General features: G+C 54.6%; 1 protein-coding gene across 13 annotated transcripts in view; it reads left to right on the top strand.

Annotated features, from left to right (window-relative positions):
* Positions 1 to 19988, top strand: part of SGSM2 (small G protein signaling modulator 2) — a 35623-nt gene extending 15635 nt beyond the window's left edge. For 9 of the 13 annotated variants that reach the window (XM_041724712.1, XM_041724707.1, XM_041724711.1 and 6 more), the window contains 22 exons: positions 2144 to 2306; positions 2568 to 2747; positions 3015 to 3082; positions 3176 to 3321; positions 3644 to 3778; positions 4309 to 4433; positions 4793 to 4860; positions 5074 to 5234; positions 5392 to 5518; positions 7124 to 7258; positions 10972 to 11125; positions 11934 to 11998; positions 12086 to 12231; positions 12723 to 12851; positions 13075 to 13257; positions 15358 to 15744; positions 16003 to 16127; positions 16568 to 16650; positions 16862 to 16971; positions 17401 to 17497; positions 18002 to 18169; positions 18376 to 19988. In XM_041724712.1, coding sequence (XP_041580646.1) covers positions 2144 to 2306; positions 2568 to 2747; positions 3015 to 3082; positions 3176 to 3321; positions 3644 to 3778; positions 4309 to 4433; positions 4793 to 4860; positions 5074 to 5234; positions 5392 to 5518; positions 7124 to 7258; positions 10972 to 11125; positions 11934 to 11998; positions 12086 to 12231; positions 12723 to 12851; positions 13075 to 13257; positions 15358 to 15744; positions 16003 to 16127; positions 16568 to 16650; positions 16862 to 16971; positions 17401 to 17497; positions 18002 to 18169; positions 18376 to 18464 — 3044 coding nt within the window. In that variant the 3' untranslated portion in view covers positions 18465 to 19988. The remainder of the gene's footprint in view (positions 1 to 2143; positions 2307 to 2567; positions 2748 to 3014; positions 3083 to 3175; positions 3322 to 3643; positions 3779 to 4308; positions 4434 to 4792; positions 4861 to 5073; positions 5235 to 5391; positions 5519 to 7123; positions 7259 to 10971; positions 11126 to 11933; positions 11999 to 12085; positions 12232 to 12722; positions 12852 to 13074; positions 13258 to 15357; positions 15745 to 16002; positions 16128 to 16567; positions 16651 to 16861; positions 16972 to 17400; positions 17498 to 18001; positions 18170 to 18375) is intronic. The other 4 variants (XM_041724714.1, XM_041724704.1, XM_041724716.1 and 1 more) reach the window with 4 other exon arrangements.
* Positions 19989 to 20795: the final 807 nt, after the last annotated feature.

Raw genomic sequence — 20795 nt, 5'->3', positions numbered from 1 at the left:
CTCAATATTCTCTACTTGCAGTAATTGCTGAGGAATGCCTCTGGTTACCCCAGAGCACCCTAATGCCTGTGCTCAGAGGCTACCTAAGAGTGTAGGTGAGGTCAGGTGGGATGGGAGTGCTGCTACCCGCCTTTCCCTGGCTCCCCAGCCTGGCTGCATTTGCAATCTCCTGGGGAAAGTGGGAAGGCTAATGGCTCATTATGCCTGCAATTAGTCACATCATGGAGGCACATGATTCCCTACAGGACGGCTGCCACCTGCTGCCACTCTGGCCATATTCAGTGCTGCTTCTCTCCCACTCTGAATGGGGAGTGCGGTCCCAGGACCTAGAGACTGGAACTCACTCACCTGTCAACCACAGGGCCACACAGGACCTCCATGGACCAAGGGGACAGCCATGGAGTGGAGTATGTCGACACTTAAGTAGAGATTCCCCCACATGCCCCATACACACATAATATGTGTAGACATATCTGTCTGCATACACATGTCCACATACATGTATGAACATGCTGTGAGGAAAGGCTGTGCCTTATAAAATAAAGTTCCCTGAGGCCTAAGCAGGGAAATGCCCAGCAGGAAACTTCTAGGAGGAGGATCCTGCCTTGTTTCCCCACCCTTGGGAGGCTCTTGCTGGGTCTAGCCTCCAGGTCTGTCCCTGGGACTCTTTCCAGCTTCTTGACTTCAGTATAAAAGAGGACCAGAAAAAACTCTTACAGGATAGCATGACTGCCTGTCAGTTACTAAAAATGGCAACAAAAACCAGGTGAAAGCCGTAGATCAGTGGCTATTTCCTAAGGCCAGGCTTCATATTCTAACAGCACTAGTCATAGTCAACTCGATGGGGCCTCTCAGTTCCCTTATTCTGAAAGAACGGCATCTCCACCCACCTCTGGGGAGCCTGTGATCCTCTCCTCTCTTCCTGCCAGGGAGAGGTCTTGCAAAAACCCAGCCCTTGCAGGTTAACTGTGGAACAGGGTCTTGGCAAAAAGGGCTGAGGACTCAGGAACCAACAAGGACCGAGTGCCCCCTGTGTGCCAGACTCATGCAAAGACTTTAACTCAGTTCATCTCGTGTAATGGGTCATGCCAGTCCTAAGAAGTAGCCCCATTTCATAGATGAAAACAGGCTCAGAGTGTTATCACCCATGTTTCCTAGGGATAGTGAGTGGCCATGCTAAGCATCAGACCATGTTCTGACTTCTGCCTCTAGCATAACAGTTGTCAATCCATATGGAAGGGCACCTGTGACATGAGGGGAGCACTTCTCCCGCCTGTGGGCCCCCTAACACACCTGGAAGAAGTGAAAGGGGCTGGGTCCTGGGTCATGGTCCTGGCTCTGCCACTACGGGACTGTGATTAAATCCCTTCCCCTTTCTGGGCCTTTCCCTCCTCATGATGGCTAAGCACCACCACCCCCACTGCCATACCTACTAATATTTTCAGAATCTATACATGCCCAGGGCAACCCCCTATCTTCCCCTCCACCCAAGTCCTTCCTTCCTGCAGGATCCAGATGGAGAAGATAAAGCATAGCCCCTAAAAACATGAAAGTGAAAGGAAATCCTCCCGGCATGGGAAGTAGAAATCTGTCACTCTTGGATGCAGGGCTCATCAATAATTCAGGAGCCACTGTTGGATCTGATCTCTGCAGTGGCATTATCAATATTTCAGCTCCTTCCCAGAGCCCTGTTCCTTAGCAACCACATCATCCGTGCATTCCAGGAGGGCTGTTGGGCTGTGTGCTCCCTGTGTCCCCTGTCTTATAGGTGCTGTCCATGCTTGCCCTCGTGGGCAGGGGAGGAGCCACTGAAACTGGCAACTTTGGTCCTCACAGCTCCAGGACAATGCTACACACAGGAAGCCTGTACACACCAGATGAGGGACAGGGAGGGGTTCAGCATGGTACCTCAGCCCCTGCATGTCCACCCTGGGCAGGGACAGAGAGACAGAGACAGGAATTTTGGAAAGCGGACAGGGTATATCTCCCTGACCTGCCTTAGACTGAAACCTCTCCCCCTCATCCCAGCATGGGTCAGGGCCTGCCCTTACCCTCTGTTCCCCATAGATAAAAGGAAGAGGAGTGTTTCTCCCTTTCCCCCCCTCTTGCCCAGGCTCAGGTGATGGTTCCCTTTGTGGCTCAGGTGCAGTAGAGGCTTGCCTCCTACATCAGCTGAGACGCCGTGCTGCCGGCTTCCTGCGCAGTGACAAGATGGCAGCCCTGTTCACCAAGGTGGGGAAGACGTGCCCAGTGGCTGGGGAGATTTGCCACAAGGTACAAGAGCTACAGCAACAAGTAGAGGGCAGGTGAGCCGCAAACCCACTCCTCCCATCACTCCCTTCTGCTCTTTGCACTTGTCATTTACTCCTTCCCAGGTTAGCTTCCTGGGCTCATTTCTTACAGGGCCCCTTGGGTGAGAAAGCAGCCTGAGGGTGGGGGCTGGCTCCTTTTGGACACAAGCCCCCACTTCAATCCTCATCTTAGTCCTCTGGGTTCTTGTGACACCAGACACTGCTCCTAATGCCACCGGGCCTGGGGCTTACACCCAGGCCCTCACACTTCTGAAGCTTACCCTCTCTTTGCAGGAAGCCTTTGGCAGGCAACCAGGATGCCCTACGGAGACAGGGCTCTGTCAGCGGGAAGGCCCCGGCTCTCAGCCTGCAGGCCTTAAAGCACATATGGGTGCGCACAGCGCTCATCGAGAAAGTGTTGGACAGGGTCATGCAGTACCTCGTGGAGAACTGCAGGTGACTGCCCCATCCTTAGGGCCCACCTCCTGAGCACTCCTTCCGCCCTCCCTCAGCAGGCATCATCATCCATAAATCTGTAGGCATGCCTCATCTTCCCCTCTAGCACCCAGAAAGCATAGACTACACCACGCAGCCCATAAAGCTCAGTCCATGTGGACTTATCTCTACTTAGTGACTCACACAAAAGGGTGTTTGTGGGGATGTCCCTACTTGGTGAGCTTGACTGCCCTAGAATGAGCCCCCGTCTGTCTCTCCCTCTGACAGCAAGTACTACGAGAAGGAGGCGTTACTGGCAGATCCTGTGTTTGGCCCCATCTTGGCCTCACTTCTAGGTGAGCCTGAGAGCAGAGAGGACTGGGCCAGTGGGGGCTGTGGGGCAGGTGTTGAGGGGGCACCATCCAAGCTAACTGTCCCTGTCTTCCCAGTGGGACCTTGTGCCTTGGAGTACACCAAGCTCAAGACAGCTGATCACTACTGGACTGACCCCTCTGCTGATGAGCTGGTCCAGAGGCATCGTATCCGGGGCCCTCCTAATCGCCAAGACTCCCCTGCAAAGCGCCCAGCCTTAGGAGTAGGTATCACTCTCCCCACTCCTTGTACTTACCCAGGCTATGCCCATGGGCCTGTGAGGAAGGGCGGCTTGGCCTCCATGTTCCTTGCAGGTACAAGCCAGGCCTTAGAGATGTACCGAAGTAGTGGCCACCCTCAGGAGAGCCTTTTATCTCTGCTGGCACTTACATAAATGCCAGGAGCACACCACTGGTCCATGGCTGAAGAGCAGATCCAGAACAGAATGGATCCCTGGGTCAGCTGGGGAGGGTGTGCATGGAAACCCAAGGTTGTCTGAGGCTGATTTCCCAGGACTAGGTGCTGAGCTGTGCCTTTCTGCACAGATTCGGAAGCGGCATTCAAGTGGCAGTACATCAGAGGACAGGCTAGCTGCCTGCGCCCGTGAGTATGTGGAGTCCCTGCACCAGAATTCAAGGATACGGCTACTCTATGGCAAGAACAACGTGCTAGTGCAGCCAGTAAGAAAACTTAATGTTCACCCCTCCTCTCCCTCTTTTGAAAGGCCTGGGACTAGAATCTTCCAGTCACATTTATCCCTTTCCTCAGGAGGCTTGACTAGAGAGAAGGGGAGATGGGCCCTACTCCTCACTTTACAGTTTCATATACCTCATGCCTAGCCTTGAGAACCCCTTAGTTAGCATCTGCCCTGCTAATTGAGAACCTGGCTATCCAAAGATGGGAATGGCAGCCAGGAAACAGGATGAAGACCTGGCTCAGGTATGGCTGGATGTACCTCCAGAATGTGCCTAGCATCTAGGAGGCCAACAGGACAGAGCCAGTAGCACCAGGCCAGCCAGCGGGAGGAGGTGCCAACATCTGTGTGTGATTCGTGTTCTCCCGTCCTTCTTCCTGGCCTCCATTCCAGAATCCTGTGACTATGCTACCTCAGCCTCCCCAGCTCCTGCCTGGAGCTTATTTCTCAGAGGCTTCCCCTGGGAACCTCAGCACCTCATCACCTCTGCCTTCTGCTGTTATCTCCTCCCCTTAGAAGGAGGACATGGAGGCTGTCCCTGGCTACCTCTCCCTGCACCAGTCTGCAGAAAGCCTAACTCTGAAGTGGACTCCCAACCAGCTCATGAACGGGACTCTGGGGGACTCCGAGTTGGAGAAAAGGTGGGGGCTCTGGGACTCTAGGCAGGGGGATGGACAGACTCCACTTGCTCTAGAAGGCAGGCATCTTATTCTGGTGCCAACAACTGCAGGAATAGGCTGCCTGGGGAGATTCCCAAGCTCTCTAAGATCAAGCCAGGCCTGGGCATGAAGAGGTTTGCCTGAGCCAAGCTCTAGGCAGCTAAGACTGCCAGGCTCTGTGCCATGACAACACAGCCCAGATGGACATAGCTGGCTGAGGTCACTTCTCGGCTATTGATCCTCCTTGTCTTCAGGGTAGTTTCATGCATTTTGGTGGTGGGAGATGAAGAAAGTGAGATGACAGGTCTTGCAACAGTGACACTGATCTGGTTCCTTTCCAGCGTTTACTGGGACTATGCCCTGGTTGTGCCCTTCAGTCAGATCGTCTGCATCCACTGCCACCAGCAAAGTGAGCCTCCCTTGTCCTAGGCACAGGATTGAGGAGAGACTGCCTTCTCCCAGCCACACACTGTGCTCAGCCCATTGGATGTCTTGTCGTCCTCCCGTCATCCCCATGCCCCATTGTTTTCCTACCCAGTTGGGAGGCCTGGCTGTCAGGCTCTGGTGGTGACCAAGAGGTCTCAAGGAGGCCTGCCCTCACCTGCCCGTGTACACCCCACAGAGAGCGGCGGCACACTTGTGCTGGTGAGCCAAGATGGCATCCAGAGGCCCCCACTGCACTTCCCACAGGGAGGACACCTGCTGTCCTTTCTGTCCTGCCTGGAGAATGGGCTTCTGCCCCAAGGACAGCTAGAGCCCCCACTCTGGACCCAGCAAGGGAAGGTACCTCAGGGCTTGGGGCACTCTGTGTGAAGGGGTATCTGAGAGGGGTTCTCTGCTCAACCTTCCTTCCTTTCCCCACGTGGAGAGGCTGCCTTGGGTGGGACCCTGGATCAGATGCTACCCTGCACAGGCCAACCACTCACCCTTCCCTCCATAGGGGAAAGTGTTCCCTAAGCTACGGAAACGTAGCAGCATGCGGACTGTGGATGTGGAGGATATGGGCACCAGGCAGGCCACAGACTACGTGTTCCGGATCATTTACCCCGGCCACAGGCATGAACACAGTGAGTCTCTTTAGCTTCATCCATGGAGGAAGAGAGAGGGACACTCAGGGAGGTGGGGGAGTACAGTGTTACATAGGAGGGGTGCCAAGCAGGGTCTGCTCACTGACCAGGCCAGGTTGAGAGGAGCAGTTCATTACTTAGCCTCTCACCAGATCTTCCCCTGAGAAGTTCCTATCTCTCTGAGAAGCTGCCTCTCTTCTACCTAGCTGTCTTCCCCCACCTCATCACCCCAAGGTTTTTGGCTCAGCCAATGTTGTACAATATTCTCTTAGCCTTTCCAGCCCTGGCCCAAGTAAAAAAAAATGTGAGACTAGCAATAGAAGGTGGAGAACTCTCCATTCCTCCTTGGCCCATGGCCTGACCTCCACAAGGCAGCCTCAATGCAGGATCAGTGTTTCCTTTTGGATGGTGTAAGTTGTTTCCTAACTCCCCTAGAGCCCAAGCCCTCCTCAAACCAGCTACTGATCAGAGGAGCTTTAGCTGGAGTAGGGATGCATCTGAAGAAGGTGAAACTTGGAGTTGTCCGGGGGACCTTGAGGACTTGGGGGGTGGGTGTTGCTAATGATGGCTTGGCACTCATGGGTCCTGCCCCACCTGGACACATACCTTTGGGCCCACCGGGCCTGTCTGTAGGTATCCACCACCGCCAGAGATCCCTTTCTGGTCTGGGTGCTGCTGCTCCCTAGAGGCTTCTCTGGGCCAGACTTACCATAAAGTCAGGGAACTTACTAGCGTAGAGCATTTATTGCCACATGGACCACCTGCTCCCTAAATTCCCTAATTTGTACCAATAAGTTGTCAGCAAGTTGTTTCTGTGTTGGCAGATGGAAGACCCAGATAGCAAACACACAGCCACAGTGCAGGTAGCCCCAGCAGGCCTGACAGTCATGAGACATGGGGATACCCCTCCCAGAGGTGCCTAACTAGGAGCCTTGCCTCATGTCAGAACAAGTTTGCAAACCTAGCATTCAGTCTTGGGCTGCTGCTCAGTTGAGATGACTCAGTCTCCATGTCCCTTCTTTAAGCTTTGGCATCTCCCAATTCTGGTCACTTTGCTTCAAGGACTGCACCTCCAGAGGGGCAATCCAGGGCCCCAGGAGCTGACATTCAGCGGAGTGACTCTAGGGCAGCTCTGAGCAAACCTTGGAGAAGTTGTTTGGATTTACAATCTGAAGAGGGGGATTTGGGGTCATCCGCAGATCTGGCTCAGCCTGGCCATGATGTGAGCTGAAGAATGATCAGGATCCATCAGCCAACAGTCGTGCCCTGCTTGGGCCAGGGCTGGGGAGCTCCTGAGCTGCCTGCCTGTCCTCATGGGTCCCTGTTTCTCACTCCCCTTGCTCCCCTGTCAGTTCTCCGTCTTCTGTTCTTCCTAGAGAGGGCCTCCTCCAGTGGAGCTCTGGAGCTGCTGTCTTCCCTCACTCCATTCCCACACTCTCCCCAGTAAATCATCCAGAGCGTTCTCAGCCCCCCAGCCCTTTCTCAGTGCCCAGCAGGTTCAAGGCGACCTAGACTCTGGTTCCTCCCTGTGAGGAGGGCGGCTGGTGCCTCCTGCCAGGACCAGGTCCTCATGCCTCTGCCTCTCTTGCTGTTCTCTTTGAGCAGTCACTATTAACTACCACCACCTAGCGGCCAGCCGCGCGGCCTCGGTGGACGATGATGAGGAAGAGGAGGATAAACTGCACGCGATGCTCTCAATGATCTGCTCGCGGAACCTCACAGCTCCCAATCCGATGAAAGGTTTTTATCCTTGTCCCACCCCACCCGCCCCCTGGCCCACCTGCCACCCATCACAGGGGCTCGGACGGCAGTGTTGGCATTATGGGACTGGGGTGGCCCCCCATCAGGACGCAGGTCAGGGAGGGTGGAAAGAGGTGCTGGCAAGAAGAGAGGACTGTGCAAAGAGCAGGTAGCTAGCTCTGGGCTCCCCACTGAGTCTGTAAGGGAGAGGGCTTCATGCCTGAGAAGGAAGATGTTCTGGTAGGAAGATCTGACTATCTAGTCTCTAGACCTGATAGACCTGATAGTCTCAGAACCTGAATGTTTTTCCAAGCGCTATTCCCACTCCTGGGGGTCATGCTGGCAAACCTGAGACAGTGTCTCTTTCTTTCTCCCCTGCTGGTTGGGAAGACTGACCTTCCGGCCCTGGACCTCTGACTTCTGACTTAACAGAAACAGGATAGAGGTACAGGCCCCTCCTGGGCAGGGGTGGGGGCTGGACAGCTCAGGCAAATGAGTCCTGTGGCTCAGGTGAGGTGTTGGAGCCACCTTGGAAAGAGACCCAAGCCTGGGTTTACCCATCAGGACTGAGGGTTCCAGCAGGTACTGCCTGGTGCTTCAGCATGAAATCTAGAAATAAATGTGCAGAGATATAAGACAGGTGTTTCCCACCCTCACAGACCTCAAGGTCCATAATTATAGACACAGCACAGTGCCCGTAGGTTATCGACATTGGTTCCTCTGTCCACCACCCATCCTTCTTAGCACAGAGCTAGGTTGGTAGAGAAGGAGAACCCAACTTTTTTTATAGAGTGTGATGGGCTGGGGGACCTGAGATATCTAGGCTGGATGCTCAAGGGAAAATTGGTAATGAAGGGGCTGGGGCCAGCTCTCTTGGAGTATAGGGGAACCTCCCCATCCCCACTGATTCCCATTCTGCAGAATTAATTTCTTATCCCCTTTTTCTGCCCTACAGAGGGTATCTAAGAATGTGTGACATATTCCTTATGCTTCCACAAACTTCTGCCAAACAGCCCAGTTCCTTAGCCCAGCCACCAAATCAGCAATGAGTACCCCCACCCCCACTCCCAGGAAACTAAGCCTGTGGCCTAGCACACCCTCAGCACAGCCCTAGCAGCTGCCTCTTACCCACTACATGCCTGTCCTTAAGCCTCTCCTCCCTTGTAGCCCTCCTGGCAGGAGCGCAGGGGAGCTTCACTTCTGATGCTATGTGCACACAACCTGCCGTCTGACTCCTTGAAAACCTGGCCTCGGCTGATGCTTATTTACAGGTTAAGGGACTTGGAGCACTGTAGGAAGGCTGAGTCAGAAAGGACAGGGATCCCTTTCTTACCCTGTGAACTGATATCAGGTTGGAGGCTGGGGGCGGGGGTCCTAGCAGAGCCCCTGTTTTGGCAGACTTGGCACTAGGAAGCCCAATGCCAACTAGTCTTAGGGCTGAGGACTCCAGGGTCAGAGAACCCTCTGGAATCCAGAGGCCTCAGGGCTTGTCTGAGCTTCTTCTTGGGGAAGTTGGGAACCAGACCAACCCAATACGCATCCCCTGGGCCCCTAGTACTTGGGGAAAAGAGAGGAGGCATCAGAGGAGAATTGGCAGGTGGTTGGGGATTTGACATGGGAGCCCCCACCTCTACCCCAATCCATAATGACAACACTGTTAAGTCCGTTCTACTAGCCGTTGCTTTTCAGGCCTGCCACATGCTTGACTTGTGCATGTGAATCAAGTGGCGGGTGTCCAGATTCTCCTCTCCCTACCCCCACCTCTCCTCCTTTTCCTGCTACCTTCCCACAGAGCAGAGATGCTGTTCACTCTAATTCTGCTCCAGGCCAGGTACCTTTCATTCGGAGTCTTAGGGGCTGTGGGGTTCAACTACCCTGATTGATTTTTGCTTTAGACTTTCCTCATGCTCAGAGGACAGAGTCAGAGTCAAAGCTGGCCCAGCAGATTCCCACCCTGCCACCTCCCCCATGTCCAGCCTGCTGCCCTCACCCAGTCACTCCAGAGCTCCAGCTGTCTGCACTGGGTTAATTCAGAGATACAGTCTTCAATGTTGACTGATTCAGCTCCTTCCTGGAGAATTAAGGTGAAGAGCATTGACCCAGGCAGGAGTCTTGCCTTGGTTGGGCCCTACTTTCTGGGCATGAGCTTGTTTCCCTGTGTGCCCACCATTCATCCTCTGCACCTGTTATCCCCCTCACTCCCCACCCCTGCCTGCCCGCCTGCTGCCTGCTGCCTGCCTGGCTGGGCCTGTTTTCACCCCCTCCCATGACTAGACTTTCTCCTGCCTGTTGCAGGGGCATGAGCTGGGCTCCTGCCCCATCCTACCTGCATTTGTCCCCTCCCTCTTCTTCCCAGTTTTGGGCATGGCTTGCAACTCCTCACTCCCAGAGCCGCAGCCCCTCCACACCAAGTATGTTCCCTTAATTTGCCTCCTGGTGGAGCTGAAGGGCCAGATATCTATTAAAATCTCAGCTGTGGGCCTGGGAGGAGAGCCTCAGACCAAGACAAAGCATCTCCCTAAGGGGATTGGAGGGGGCTCAGCTCAGCCCTTCCCACCAAGGCACATCCAGAGCTGGAGTCTGGTTCCAACAAAAGCCAGGCTTGGGTCTGCTCCAGACTCCTAGCAGGCCAGGGCCCAGGCTATGACTTGTAGGAAAAAATGCTGCTTGAAAAAAAGTTTCTTCTTGAAACATACAGCTCTCTTTCCTTCTTCTTTCCTCTTCTGTACTCTCCCCCTCTCTCCAGGCATCATCTCCTGGTCCTTACACTTTCTGCCCTCACTTTACTTCATCTTTGTGACTCACTGGACCTGCCAGAGTCCTTTCTGGACAGTGTTCTACCCACTTGGGCCCTAGGAACTCTCAATGGTCTAGAGTTCTGATTCAGACCACCTGGGCTGGCTGAGAAGGCTCCATCTGCTGGTGGTGTAGATGTGTCCAAGGAGCCATCTTCTGAGGCTGCACTGGGCACATTCTTCTAGGTAGTGGAATTAGGTACCCAGCTACCACCCCCACAATGGCCTAGCAGTGCTGGGACTTTTGTCCTTCCTGCCAGCACACCTGTGTGTTTGGAGGGGGCCACCATGCTAAACACAGGCAGTGTAAGGATGGAGAACTCAGGAAGAACCCATGTGAGTTGGCTTGGGTGGGAAAGCCTGCTCCTCCTTAGCCACAGGGTCTAGAACCCTCTGAGGGGTGAGGTCTGGGGACTGGGACAAGTGGCTCCGGGATCTTCAGGAGCTTTTAGCAGTGGAGACTCCTGATGTGGAAAGGTTCAGAATATTGCAGCATTCCAGGCACCTTCCTGCCCATCTCAGAGTTTGTCCAAGAGGACCAAGCTGAATTCTTGAAGGCCAAGCCAGCTGGTGGCATTTCAGAGAGCTTAGGCTCCTGCTCTTTTTTCTCCTCCCTCTAGAAAAGCAAGTGTTTATTCCATTGCTGATGGCAGGATGGAGAGAACAGACACAAGTATCCACAACTCAGTCCAAGTATTTTATCACACACAGACTAGATGGAGGGTGGGAGATGTCAGGCACCCTCTCTCTCCACCATTTCCATCTCTGGGCTCTGGACGAGGCAGGCACCACCTTGGTGGTTTTCTACCAATGGGTGACTTCATGCTGCAGCTCTGGGCACAGAGGTGGGCATGCTACAGGGTGCTTGAAGGGAGGAGGCCTGCCAGGCCCTGACCATAGCCCCCTTCCTGTCCTCAGATGCTGGTGACATGATCGAAATGCAGGGCTTTGGGCCCAGCCTGCCAGCCTGGCACCTGGAGTCCCTGTGCAGCCAGGGCTCCTCCTGCCTCTCCTGCTCCACCAGCAGCTCCCCATATGCAACCCCCAGCCACTGCAGCTGTGTCCCCGACCGGTGAGTGGGCAGGGCCTAGAATACCAGCTCCCTGTGGCTGTATCTGCCTGTGTGCGTTCTGCCCTTAGGGGCCATGTCCCTTGTCTGACAGGGTGGCCTCAAGTTGGACAGACCTGGGTTCGATTTCCCTTCTGCTACCTATGTGACTTTGGCAAGTTACTGAGTCTCTGTGAGCCTCTACGTTTCTGAGCCTCAGTTTCCTCATCTGTAAAATGGGAATATTACCTGCTTCCTAAGGTACTTGTGAGGACTAAATAAGGTGTATGACTCAGCACCCAGAGCTTGCCTGGCACATAGTAGGTACTTAGTACCTGGAAGCTCCCCTTCCCAGTGTGGACATAGATCCTGCCATTAGGCTGTACATCTGAGGATGCACACCAGATATCTGGCTATCGCCGCATGCCAGGAATGGTGTACGAATGACATGTGTGTGAGGGTCCTAGACCAGCACTTGATGCTTTTGCAGGCTCTTCACTTTAACCTGTTACTTCATTTTTTGCCTATTACTCCTAGTGACCCTGAGATGGTTCTCTCTGTTTTCATATGAGGAAACCAAGATTCACTAACATGAAGTGAAGTTAGTTGCCCAAAGTCCCTTGGGTGGTTGGGGGCCAGGCTGGGTCCCCAGCAGTTCTACCAAGGGTGGCTGACAGGGACAGGGAGCCCACAGGTGTCCTGCTGGGCTATGGATCCTACTCCTCCTACCACCCAAGCACCTTACTGGCCCCTAAGCCAGAATGTCCTCTCTCAACCTCCTCTCACCAGAGGGGCCACAGCCCCTTTCCTCTGAGCCAGGTTATTTCCACAGGTTGCCCCTCAGGCTGCTGTGTGAGAGCATGAAGAGGCAGATTGTTTCCCGGGCCTTCTATGGCTGTGAGTATTGGGTGAGGTGGGGCTGTGAGGGGTGGGAGATCGGGGAGGTACCATTGTCATATGTCTTCTCCCCCGGGGCCCCCACAGGGCTGGCCTACTGCCGCCACCTGTCCACGGTGCGGACCCATCTGTCAGCTCTGGTGCGTCACAACATCATCCCGCCGGCCCGGCCCCCAGGGGCTTCAGGAGGCCTCACTAAAGATGTGTGGAGCAAATATCAGAAGGATGAGAAGGTATACACTCTGGAGTGCCAGGGCTAGATCAAAGGACTAGGGGGGAGCAGCAGCGAGTACAGAGCAGCCTGCCCTGGGAGCAGCTATCATAGACCAGATGGGCATTCAAGTACAATGTAATAGAGGTCAGGACTGATGGCCTTGGAGTGGCCCAGGTCACGGTAGACTCTCAGCTGGGTCTGTGGGTTTCCATGGGAAGGGGGCTGGACTGGTTCTAGTCTGCTTCCACATTATCTGAAACCTTGGGCAAATCTCTGCATCTCTCTGGGCTCTGTTGCCTATCCTGGAAGGAAAGGAGGTTGAACTGGATCTCATCCAGCTATAATCTGGAGCAGGGAGGACATGACCATCCCAAGGCAGGGTTTGCCTGGGCTTCAGTAGAGTGACTGTGTCCAGCCCCAGCACTCCATGGGAGGGATGGAGATGGGGTCACCCAGCTGGACTGCAGTGACCATGGGGGCTACACAGACTTTACTTCCTGGATCCCTCAGAACTACAAGGAGCTGGAGCTGCTACGGCAAGTTTACTATGGAGGCGTGGAGCATGAGATCCGTAAGGATGTCTGGCCCTTTCTGCTCGGCCACTACAAGTTTGGCATGAGCAAGAAAGAGATGGAGCAGGTAAGGAGACCCCACTCCCATAAGGTAGGGAGATGGAGAGTGGGCCCAGAGACCCCAGGGAGGGCCCTCTGAAGCCTTGGCCCCTTCCCAGCCAGAAAGAAACATGGCAGAGGAAGGTGTTAGCAGAGCAGCCCCACTGTCTTCACCTCTAGGCCCAACCCTTTTCTCCAGCTGTCCCAAGAGGACACTCTCATTTCCGTGGTCATGGTGTGCTCTGAGACAGGTGGACTCAACAGTGGCAGCAAGGTATAAACGAGTGCTGGCAGAGTGGAAGGCCTGCGAGGCTGTGGTGAGGCAGCGGGAGCGGGAGGCTCAGCCAACCACCCTCACCAAGTTCTCCTCGGGCAGCAGTATCGACAGTCATGTGCAGCGCCTCATCCACCGAGATTCCACCATCAGCAATGACGTGAGCCTGATGGGAGCTGGGGGAGCCGGGGGTAGGGGCCACCAGCGTTTTATGGGAGTAAGACAGAGTCCTGAGCACCAGCCTGAACTCTAGGAGTCACTGACACCGGAGCCCTGGGCGAATGGCTTAATGTGTCTGTGTCTTGTTTTCTTCTGCTAGAAAACCAGGTGACTTGTCCCCCTGCTGCCCGCTTCTCTGAGTGTCGCAGGAATAAAATGACATAGTGCTCCGTGTTCTGTTTTCATGGACAAGCAGGGAAGGAAGAGTGTTTCAGGATTTAGGGAAGCCTTCCTTCCTTGTAGAGAGTTCTCTCAAGGCTAGAAATAGGCAGCCCAGGGTTAGAGTCCCAGGTCCCGCAGCCAGTTAGATGAGGGGTCATGGTGTCAGCTCCACTGTCCTCTGACTGGGGGGTTTCACCAAGTGTGATTGGTCAGAGACCAGAATGACACAGAAGGGTCCCGTTGGTATGTCCTGGCCAGATCTGCCCTCCTACCCTGGCATCTTCATCCCACTAAGGAATGGACTGTGCATAGCTCATTTAGAGGCCATGCACTGCCTCCAGCAGCACCCCTGCCTTTATTTAGATGAAGAACAAGTCCCAGACCATGGGTGTTTCGGTTTTAAGGATATTCTTTTTATTATCTTATGTTTTTTTTCCTTTCTTTCTTTTTTTTTTTTTTAGCTAAAGACTTTATTTATTCATGAGAGACACAGAGTGAGAGAGGCAGAGACATAGACAGAGAAGCAGGCTCCATGCAGGGAGCCCAATGTGGGACTCTATCCCAGGACCCCAGGATTACGCCCTGGGCTGAAGGCAGGTGTTCAACTGCTGAGCTACCTAGGTGTCCCTGTTTTTTTCTTTAAAACTATCTCTCTAGATAATGTATATTCTTTTTTTTTTTTTTTTAAGATTTTTATTTATTCATGAGAGACAGAGAGAGAGACAGAGACACAGGCAGAGGGAAAAGCAGGCTCCATGCAGGGAGCCTGACATGGGACTCCATCCCGGGTCTCCAGGATCACGCCCTGGGCTGAAGCCAACGCTAAACCACTGAGCCACCTGGGCTGCCCCCAGAAAATGTATATTCTTGTTAATTTACTAAAGCCTTACACTAACAGAGAACTGAAGCTGGAGCAAGACTTAAAAGAGATGATAATCACCAAGGGAATTCCTTGCGCTCCTTTCTATGTGCTCTGTTCTTCCATCCCTTTTCATGAGCACTTTCTCTCTCTGTCTTTGGGTTTTGTGCCGTCTCAAGTCCACATGGTGCCCAGCTGCTTAGCCCATGAACTGCTGTAGCTCTCCTTGCGGGCATTAATATGAGATTCTGTGTTGCTGTAGGATCATGGCCTCCCCTGACTCTGACTCCACGCTACGTGCCTCTTCCCAAAGTGAAAACTCCTTTCAGCATCCTTTTCTGTACATAGTCCAAGCAGAAAAACAAAACCTTTTGTGTATGTCTCTCTTGTCTTCCCTAGGACATGTATACAGTTTCAAATCAGTAGAACAGGTTACCTTTCACTTGCTACCCCTCCTGAGCTTGTGTGAAGCCCATGTAACTGATTAGGCACCTGCTAGAGAAGTTTCCTAGCTTGTTCTGCTAAACATCCAGTACTGAACATAAGGAAGAACTTGTTTTCCTAACACTCTCAGGCTGCTGCCCACTTTGGCCACACCAAAGCTAGTGGCAGCCTTCATTAGTACACAGCTCCCCTAACCTGAGGCGGCCTTGTGACTTCAGGGCTTTGTAGTATTACATGCTGCTCACGTTGGTTGTCCAGTGTCTGAGCCTCCAGTTCCCCTTCCCTGCAGCCGCCACAGAAAGTCGTAAAGTCCTGGATTGGTTCCCGCTTTTTCTCTGGCCTAGAGAGAGGCCGAGGCAGGGGACCAGATAGGGCTAAAGATGGTGTTTTTATGTTTGCCTGGAGCCTGATTGCTCTCCAGCCGGTCGCAGGGGTCAGAAGGAGAGGCTGGGAAAATTGGGTGGGGGCGCGGTGTGGAGGCCGTGACATTGGTTCAGACCCCCAGAAGGAGACAGCAAGCTGAGGGAAGGTGCTGGAGTAGGAGTGTGAGCCCCACCATCTCTTCACCCCCACCAGGTATTTATCTCTGTGGATGACCTGGAGCCCCCACCGCCCCCGGGCACTGAAGATTGCAGAGCTGAGCCTGAGCAGGAGCTGGGAGCAGGGACCCTGGGCTCCACCGTGGTGGGACAACAGCAGTCCGTGGAGTTTGACTCTCCAGACTCAGGACTGCCATCCTCTCGCAATTACTCTGTGGCCTCAGGCATCCAGTCGAGCATAGATGAGGGGCAGAGCATGGGCTTCGAGGAGGAGGATGGCGGTGGGGAGGAAGGCTCCAATGGGCCAGTCCCAGCAGCCGGTGCTTTCTCCGAGTCCCAAGATCCCAGCCAGCAGAAGGCCCCGCAGGCTAGGGAGCTGGAGGCAGGGGAGGAGCTTGCGGCCGTGTGCGCTGCTGCCTACACTGTAGGTGGACATCCCCTGGGCGCTGTTCTCAGCCAGCCCCAAAGGCCCTCCTGACACCCTGAGGCTTGGGGGTAGGGGTTGGCGGGTGGCAGATGGGGGTGCCCTGACTGTCCTGTGGGGGCCCTGGGCCCATCCCTTGGCATCCCCAGAGGGTTCTGTTCTCAGAGTCCCTTGGTTCCTGCATTTGCTGCATTCCTGTATATAGGCATCCATCCCTTCCAGCCCCCACTGACGACTCAGGGCCACCCACTCTTCCAGATAGAATTACTGGATACTATGGCCTTAAATCTGCACCGCATAGACAAGGATGTACAGCGCTGTGACCGCAATTACTGGTACTTCACGACCCCCAACCTCGAGAGGCTCCGAGACATCATGTGCAGGTGCCACTGTGGGGCAGGGTTCAGGATGGGAGGCAGGGCCTCTGCTGTGTGAGAGATTAGGTTGGGCAGGGGCCCTGCTCCTCTGCCTCGCACTGCATCACACTCAGCTCTCTGTCTGGAACACTTTCCCTGCCATGCCCCCCACCCACCCCACCCCACCCCTCTTCTTTCTTCAAGGTCTTTCAGATCTCAGCTTCAGCCATACTTCTCCAGGAAGCCTAGCTGATTGCCCTCACCTCAGCCTGTTCATTGTGTCTTTCCTTGAGCTCCCGAGTGCCTTGAGGATGGAGGCCATGGGTGTTTACCACTGTACTAGTACTTTAGGACCATAGAAGGGCTGACTTCTGGGTTGCAAGCTGCTCTAGGAACCATCTCCCAAGGGGTCCCTGCAGGGAGCACAGGATGGCACACCCATAGTGACTGTGTACCCGGCATTTCAGCTACGTGTGGGAGCACCTGGACATAGGCTATGTGCAGGGCATGTGCGACCTGCTGGCACCTCTCCTGGTCATCCTTGACAACGGTGAGGGACCGGAGCCGGAGGTGGGGTAGACAGTATTCCCAGAGTGCCATTGGGATTGGGCTAATACAAGCTGGAGAAAGGGAAGGAAGACCACTAGGTCTGGAAGGGTGGGGATGTAAGCCAGCCCTGTCCTCTGGGCCATAGGACACCCCCTATAAAGTGAGGCACTGGGGTCACCTGCCTTGCCAGCCTCACACCCATCTCCTCTCAGATCAGCTGGCCTATAGCTGTTTCAGCCACCTCATGAAGAGGATGAGCCAGAACTTCCCCAATGGGGGCGCCATGGATACCCACTTTGCCAACATGCGCTCCCTCATTCAGGTGAGGTCAGCAGCTGCCTGCGGACTCATGACCAGGCACCACTGGGCTCATCCATCATCCACAGGGAGGCCAGGAAGCATTCCAAAAATGTCCTTTCCACATAAGCTTAGTATCTTTCACTTAAAGAACTATTGTTTTCAATGTTACAAGCCCAGGGGGCATGTCAGTATGTGAATACTGTGCTCATGAAACTTCTGGTGAGTGGTGTGAGTGACTGAATCAAACACCCAGAAAATGGTACAATTCCAAAAAGAGTACCTCCCAGAGAAATGGGTGGAGCAGCAGAGCTTAGCCTTCGCCCAAGGAGACCAGAGGGGCTCGGGGGCCAGGCCCACAGCCCCCTGCAGTGGACGAGCTGGGTGGAGCACACAGGGGTGGCTGCAGTGGCAGCAACAACTCTGCTCCACTCTCTTTTTTTACTTATGCAAGATCCTGGACTCCGAGCTGTTCGAACTGATGCATCAGAATGGAGACTACACCCACTTTTACTTCTGTTACCGCTGGTTCTTGCTGGATTTTAAGAGAGGTAAGAGGTGTGGGATGCATGGTGGGGCTAGCTAGGGTCAGGGCAGTGGGAGATCCCTCTCCCCAGAGTAAGTGGTTACTAACCATAACTGCACTTAGGAAGCCCCTGGGGAGCCTTTTAGACACATAAGTGCCTTGGCTCCACCTAACACCAGACTTAAGAAGTGTGGCTGCCTAGGCATCCACAATTTGATGAGCTCCTGTGATTCCAAAGTGCTACTAACAATCACCCTAAGCCAATGGTTTTGGGGCTGTTTTCAAACCAAATCTCAAGCAGCAAGGCCTATAAAAGAGCTGCTCCAGCTGACAAGAGTGCAGGTGTGCTGGAGTCATAGAGGAGAAAGGCAGGGTCTGGACCTGGGGTACAAAACCCTACTGGTGGACTAGGCTCTGTGTGATGGGGAGAATCCCAGGACTTTGGGCCCTGGAGCTCTGTCTCCACATTTGGCTCCATCCAGAGGCCCCTGGGGAGCCAGGCTCAGCCTTAGCTCCTTACTGTCCTCAGAGCTGGTATATGAGGATGTGTTTGCTGTGTGGGAGGTGATTTGGGCAGCCCGGCACATCTCATCAGAGCACTTTGTCCTGTTCATCGCACTGGCCCTGGTGGAGGCCTACCGTGAGATTATCCGGGACAACAATATGGACTTCACCGATATCATCAAGTTCTTCAATGGTAGGAGCTGCTCCAGCCATCCTGACTGCCCCCAGCAGGGGCATGGGGGCCTCCACTCCTGGCCTGGGCAGGGTGGGAGGGGCTCTCAGAAATCCCCAGTCCCTTCCCAGGAAGCAGGTGGAAACAGCAGGCTGGGCAGCCACAGGGCTCCTCCCAGACTAGTGCCCCTGCTCCAGCATCCCCACAGTTATGTGTGTTTCCCCCAGAACGGGCTGAGCATCATGATGCCCAGGAGATCCTGCAGATCGCCCGTGACCTCGTCCACAAGGTGCAGATGCTCATAGAGAACAAGTGAGGGCTGCGGCCGGGAAGCAGCAGCCAACGAGAGCCTGGGCTCCGGGCCCCCAGGCCCGACAGGGAGAGGTGTGGGGCAGCTGAGACTGCCAGACCCCCAGCTGGCCCCGCCTGCCCACCTGTGTTCCTACTAACAAAGTGCTTGTGAGCCTGGGATTCGACTCCAGGCGGTGCTGGCCCTGTAAGGGCAAGTCAGGGGGCCTGGATGCCTTGGTCCAGGCAGGACAGGGGTGGGAGGTCAGCCTCAGGGAGTGGCTGCCTTGGGGGACACCTACTCTATTCCCCTCTCAAACACCTGAGACTAGCCCCCCGTCACCTGCAGCCTCAGCCTGGACTGTTCCTCATGGCCTCTCCTAGGTTGGCCTGGGCCCTATAGAGTAATGGGGCTGTAGCTGCCTGGCCACACCTGGCATGGGTCATGTAGGTGAACCAACAACTCTGCACTGTATCTCTTCTTCAAGTCCCTTTGCAGGCAGAGTGCAACATACCCACCCCAACCCCAATGGGTGCAGCCAGAACAGCTGCCAATTCAGGCATGTGTCCCTGGTGCAGGAGACCGTGAGGCAGTCAGATGTGGGCCCCAGGTGGGAGCAGCCCACCTCAGCAGCACTGCCACTGCCTTTGGCCACCTGACCAAAGGTGACCCCGTGCATTGCCCATCTGCACAGAGTGCCCACATGCATCTGTACGGTTTCACTCTCACAACCTGGCTCTTGCTTTATACATTAGTTGCTTCCCTGACAACTGTGTAAGTGACACTTAAGCCAGCCAGATGATCTGCAATGCAGTGGGAGCACTCACTGTCAAGAGGAATCCCAGGGTGATTCTTTAGGGAGGAAATCCTCCCATAGCGTCCTCTTAGGGATAGGCTCTGGAGCTTTGGGGCAGCCCATTGCCTGTCTCAGGCATCTGCTGAGTCCCTGGATCTGGAGGAAGAGGAGGATGACTGGGTCTTCCCTGTGTGTCCCTGGTGAGAAGCAAGGCTAGCTCTGCCTGCCACGTGCTTCTCAAGGTGTGGAGAAGCCTAGAGACCCAGAAATCCTTTTGGAGGAGCATCACTCATAGGGATGCTAGGAAGGGCCTACCTCCTAGGCACGCTGCTTGCTCTGTCATCCCCAGTTCCCCTCTACCACTCAACACAAGAGGCTAAGGCTTTGCCCTGGGGCCAGGAGGCCACTCTGCCACAAAAGCAAGGTCCTGTCCAGTAGTCACCTAGATCTGGAGACTTCTAGCATTTGAGAAACAAGGAAAGGGCCCAGCAGTCCTGCTGCATCCAGCACAGTCTCCCCAGCCCACCCCTGTCCTGGGCACTGCACAACCTTCCTGGCGGCCAGCTGCCCCACTGCCTAACCCCCCTTGTTTGTGAGTCCTTGGCTGCCACCAAGCATGGTGGCCATTGTGTGCCTGCCTTAGTGACTCAGTGGTTTCGTGAGAGGCAGAGTATGTATGGTTTTTGTTTGTTTGTTTGGCTCAGAAACTATACTCATCAGTGTTAACAGACCAATAAACACAGCATTTGGCAACATTTGAGGCTTTGGGGGCTGCTTGTGGGCTGGCCTTGGACAGGGACTTTGTGTATTGGGAAATTCTATAAGCTCCACAGTTGAACTGTAAAGAGGGCCAGCCCCACAAGACAAGGATGGTGAAGAGAGAGAACCAAAGTTTCCAGGAGAGAGGGACCTCAGCTGTGGGCTGGTCAGGGGCAGATGTGACAGCCAGACCCCAAGTACTCAGTGGGGGAACCCCACCGCAGAGCCAGCGGTCCTATCTCACACTAACCAATGACCTGTCCAGCCTCAGGATAAGTATAGGTCCTTGTCCCACTCCTTCCTCAGCCTGCCTGCCCTCTTGGCCAACTACAATGAGGAGTTGATGCTTGAATGGGAATCTGCAGGAGCCTCCTGGCCTCTCCAGCCAGTGGGGGAGAACCCTGCCCCTCTGGCCCTGGCTCTTGCCCACTGAGCACACTGAGCTGCCTGCTTCAGGCTGGGGCATGAGAGTGTCAGGAGGGATCAAACCTGCTGAGGCATGGAAAGGGCCCAACTATAATAGTAGGTTCCCAGCTGCCTTCCCCCACCCCAGAGGACTACTGCTATCATCAGTGGCTCTGGGTGGAGGGCTCCAGCCACAGCCACCAGCATGTAGTCTGGTCTAGATGACACAGGGTTTCTGGGCATTAGGGCCTGTTACCAACTGAGAGCTGCCAAGGCAACAGAACTAGTTGACATGGGGAAATCGGGCCAGGGAACCTTATAAGCCCCTCAAGGCAACCTCCCCACAACCCCCCATCCTGTTGCCCAGAGCAATCAATTTCCAGTGCTATGACTCCACT

This window comes from Vulpes lagopus, chromosome 12 (genome assembly GCF_018345385.1).
Source record: "Vulpes lagopus strain Blue_001 chromosome 12, ASM1834538v1, whole genome shotgun sequence".
NCBI classification, from domain to species: domain Eukaryota; kingdom Metazoa; phylum Chordata; class Mammalia; order Carnivora; family Canidae; genus Vulpes; species Vulpes lagopus.
Note: the sequence above shows the minus strand (reverse complement) of the source record. Positions and strands in the feature narration are given on the sequence as shown.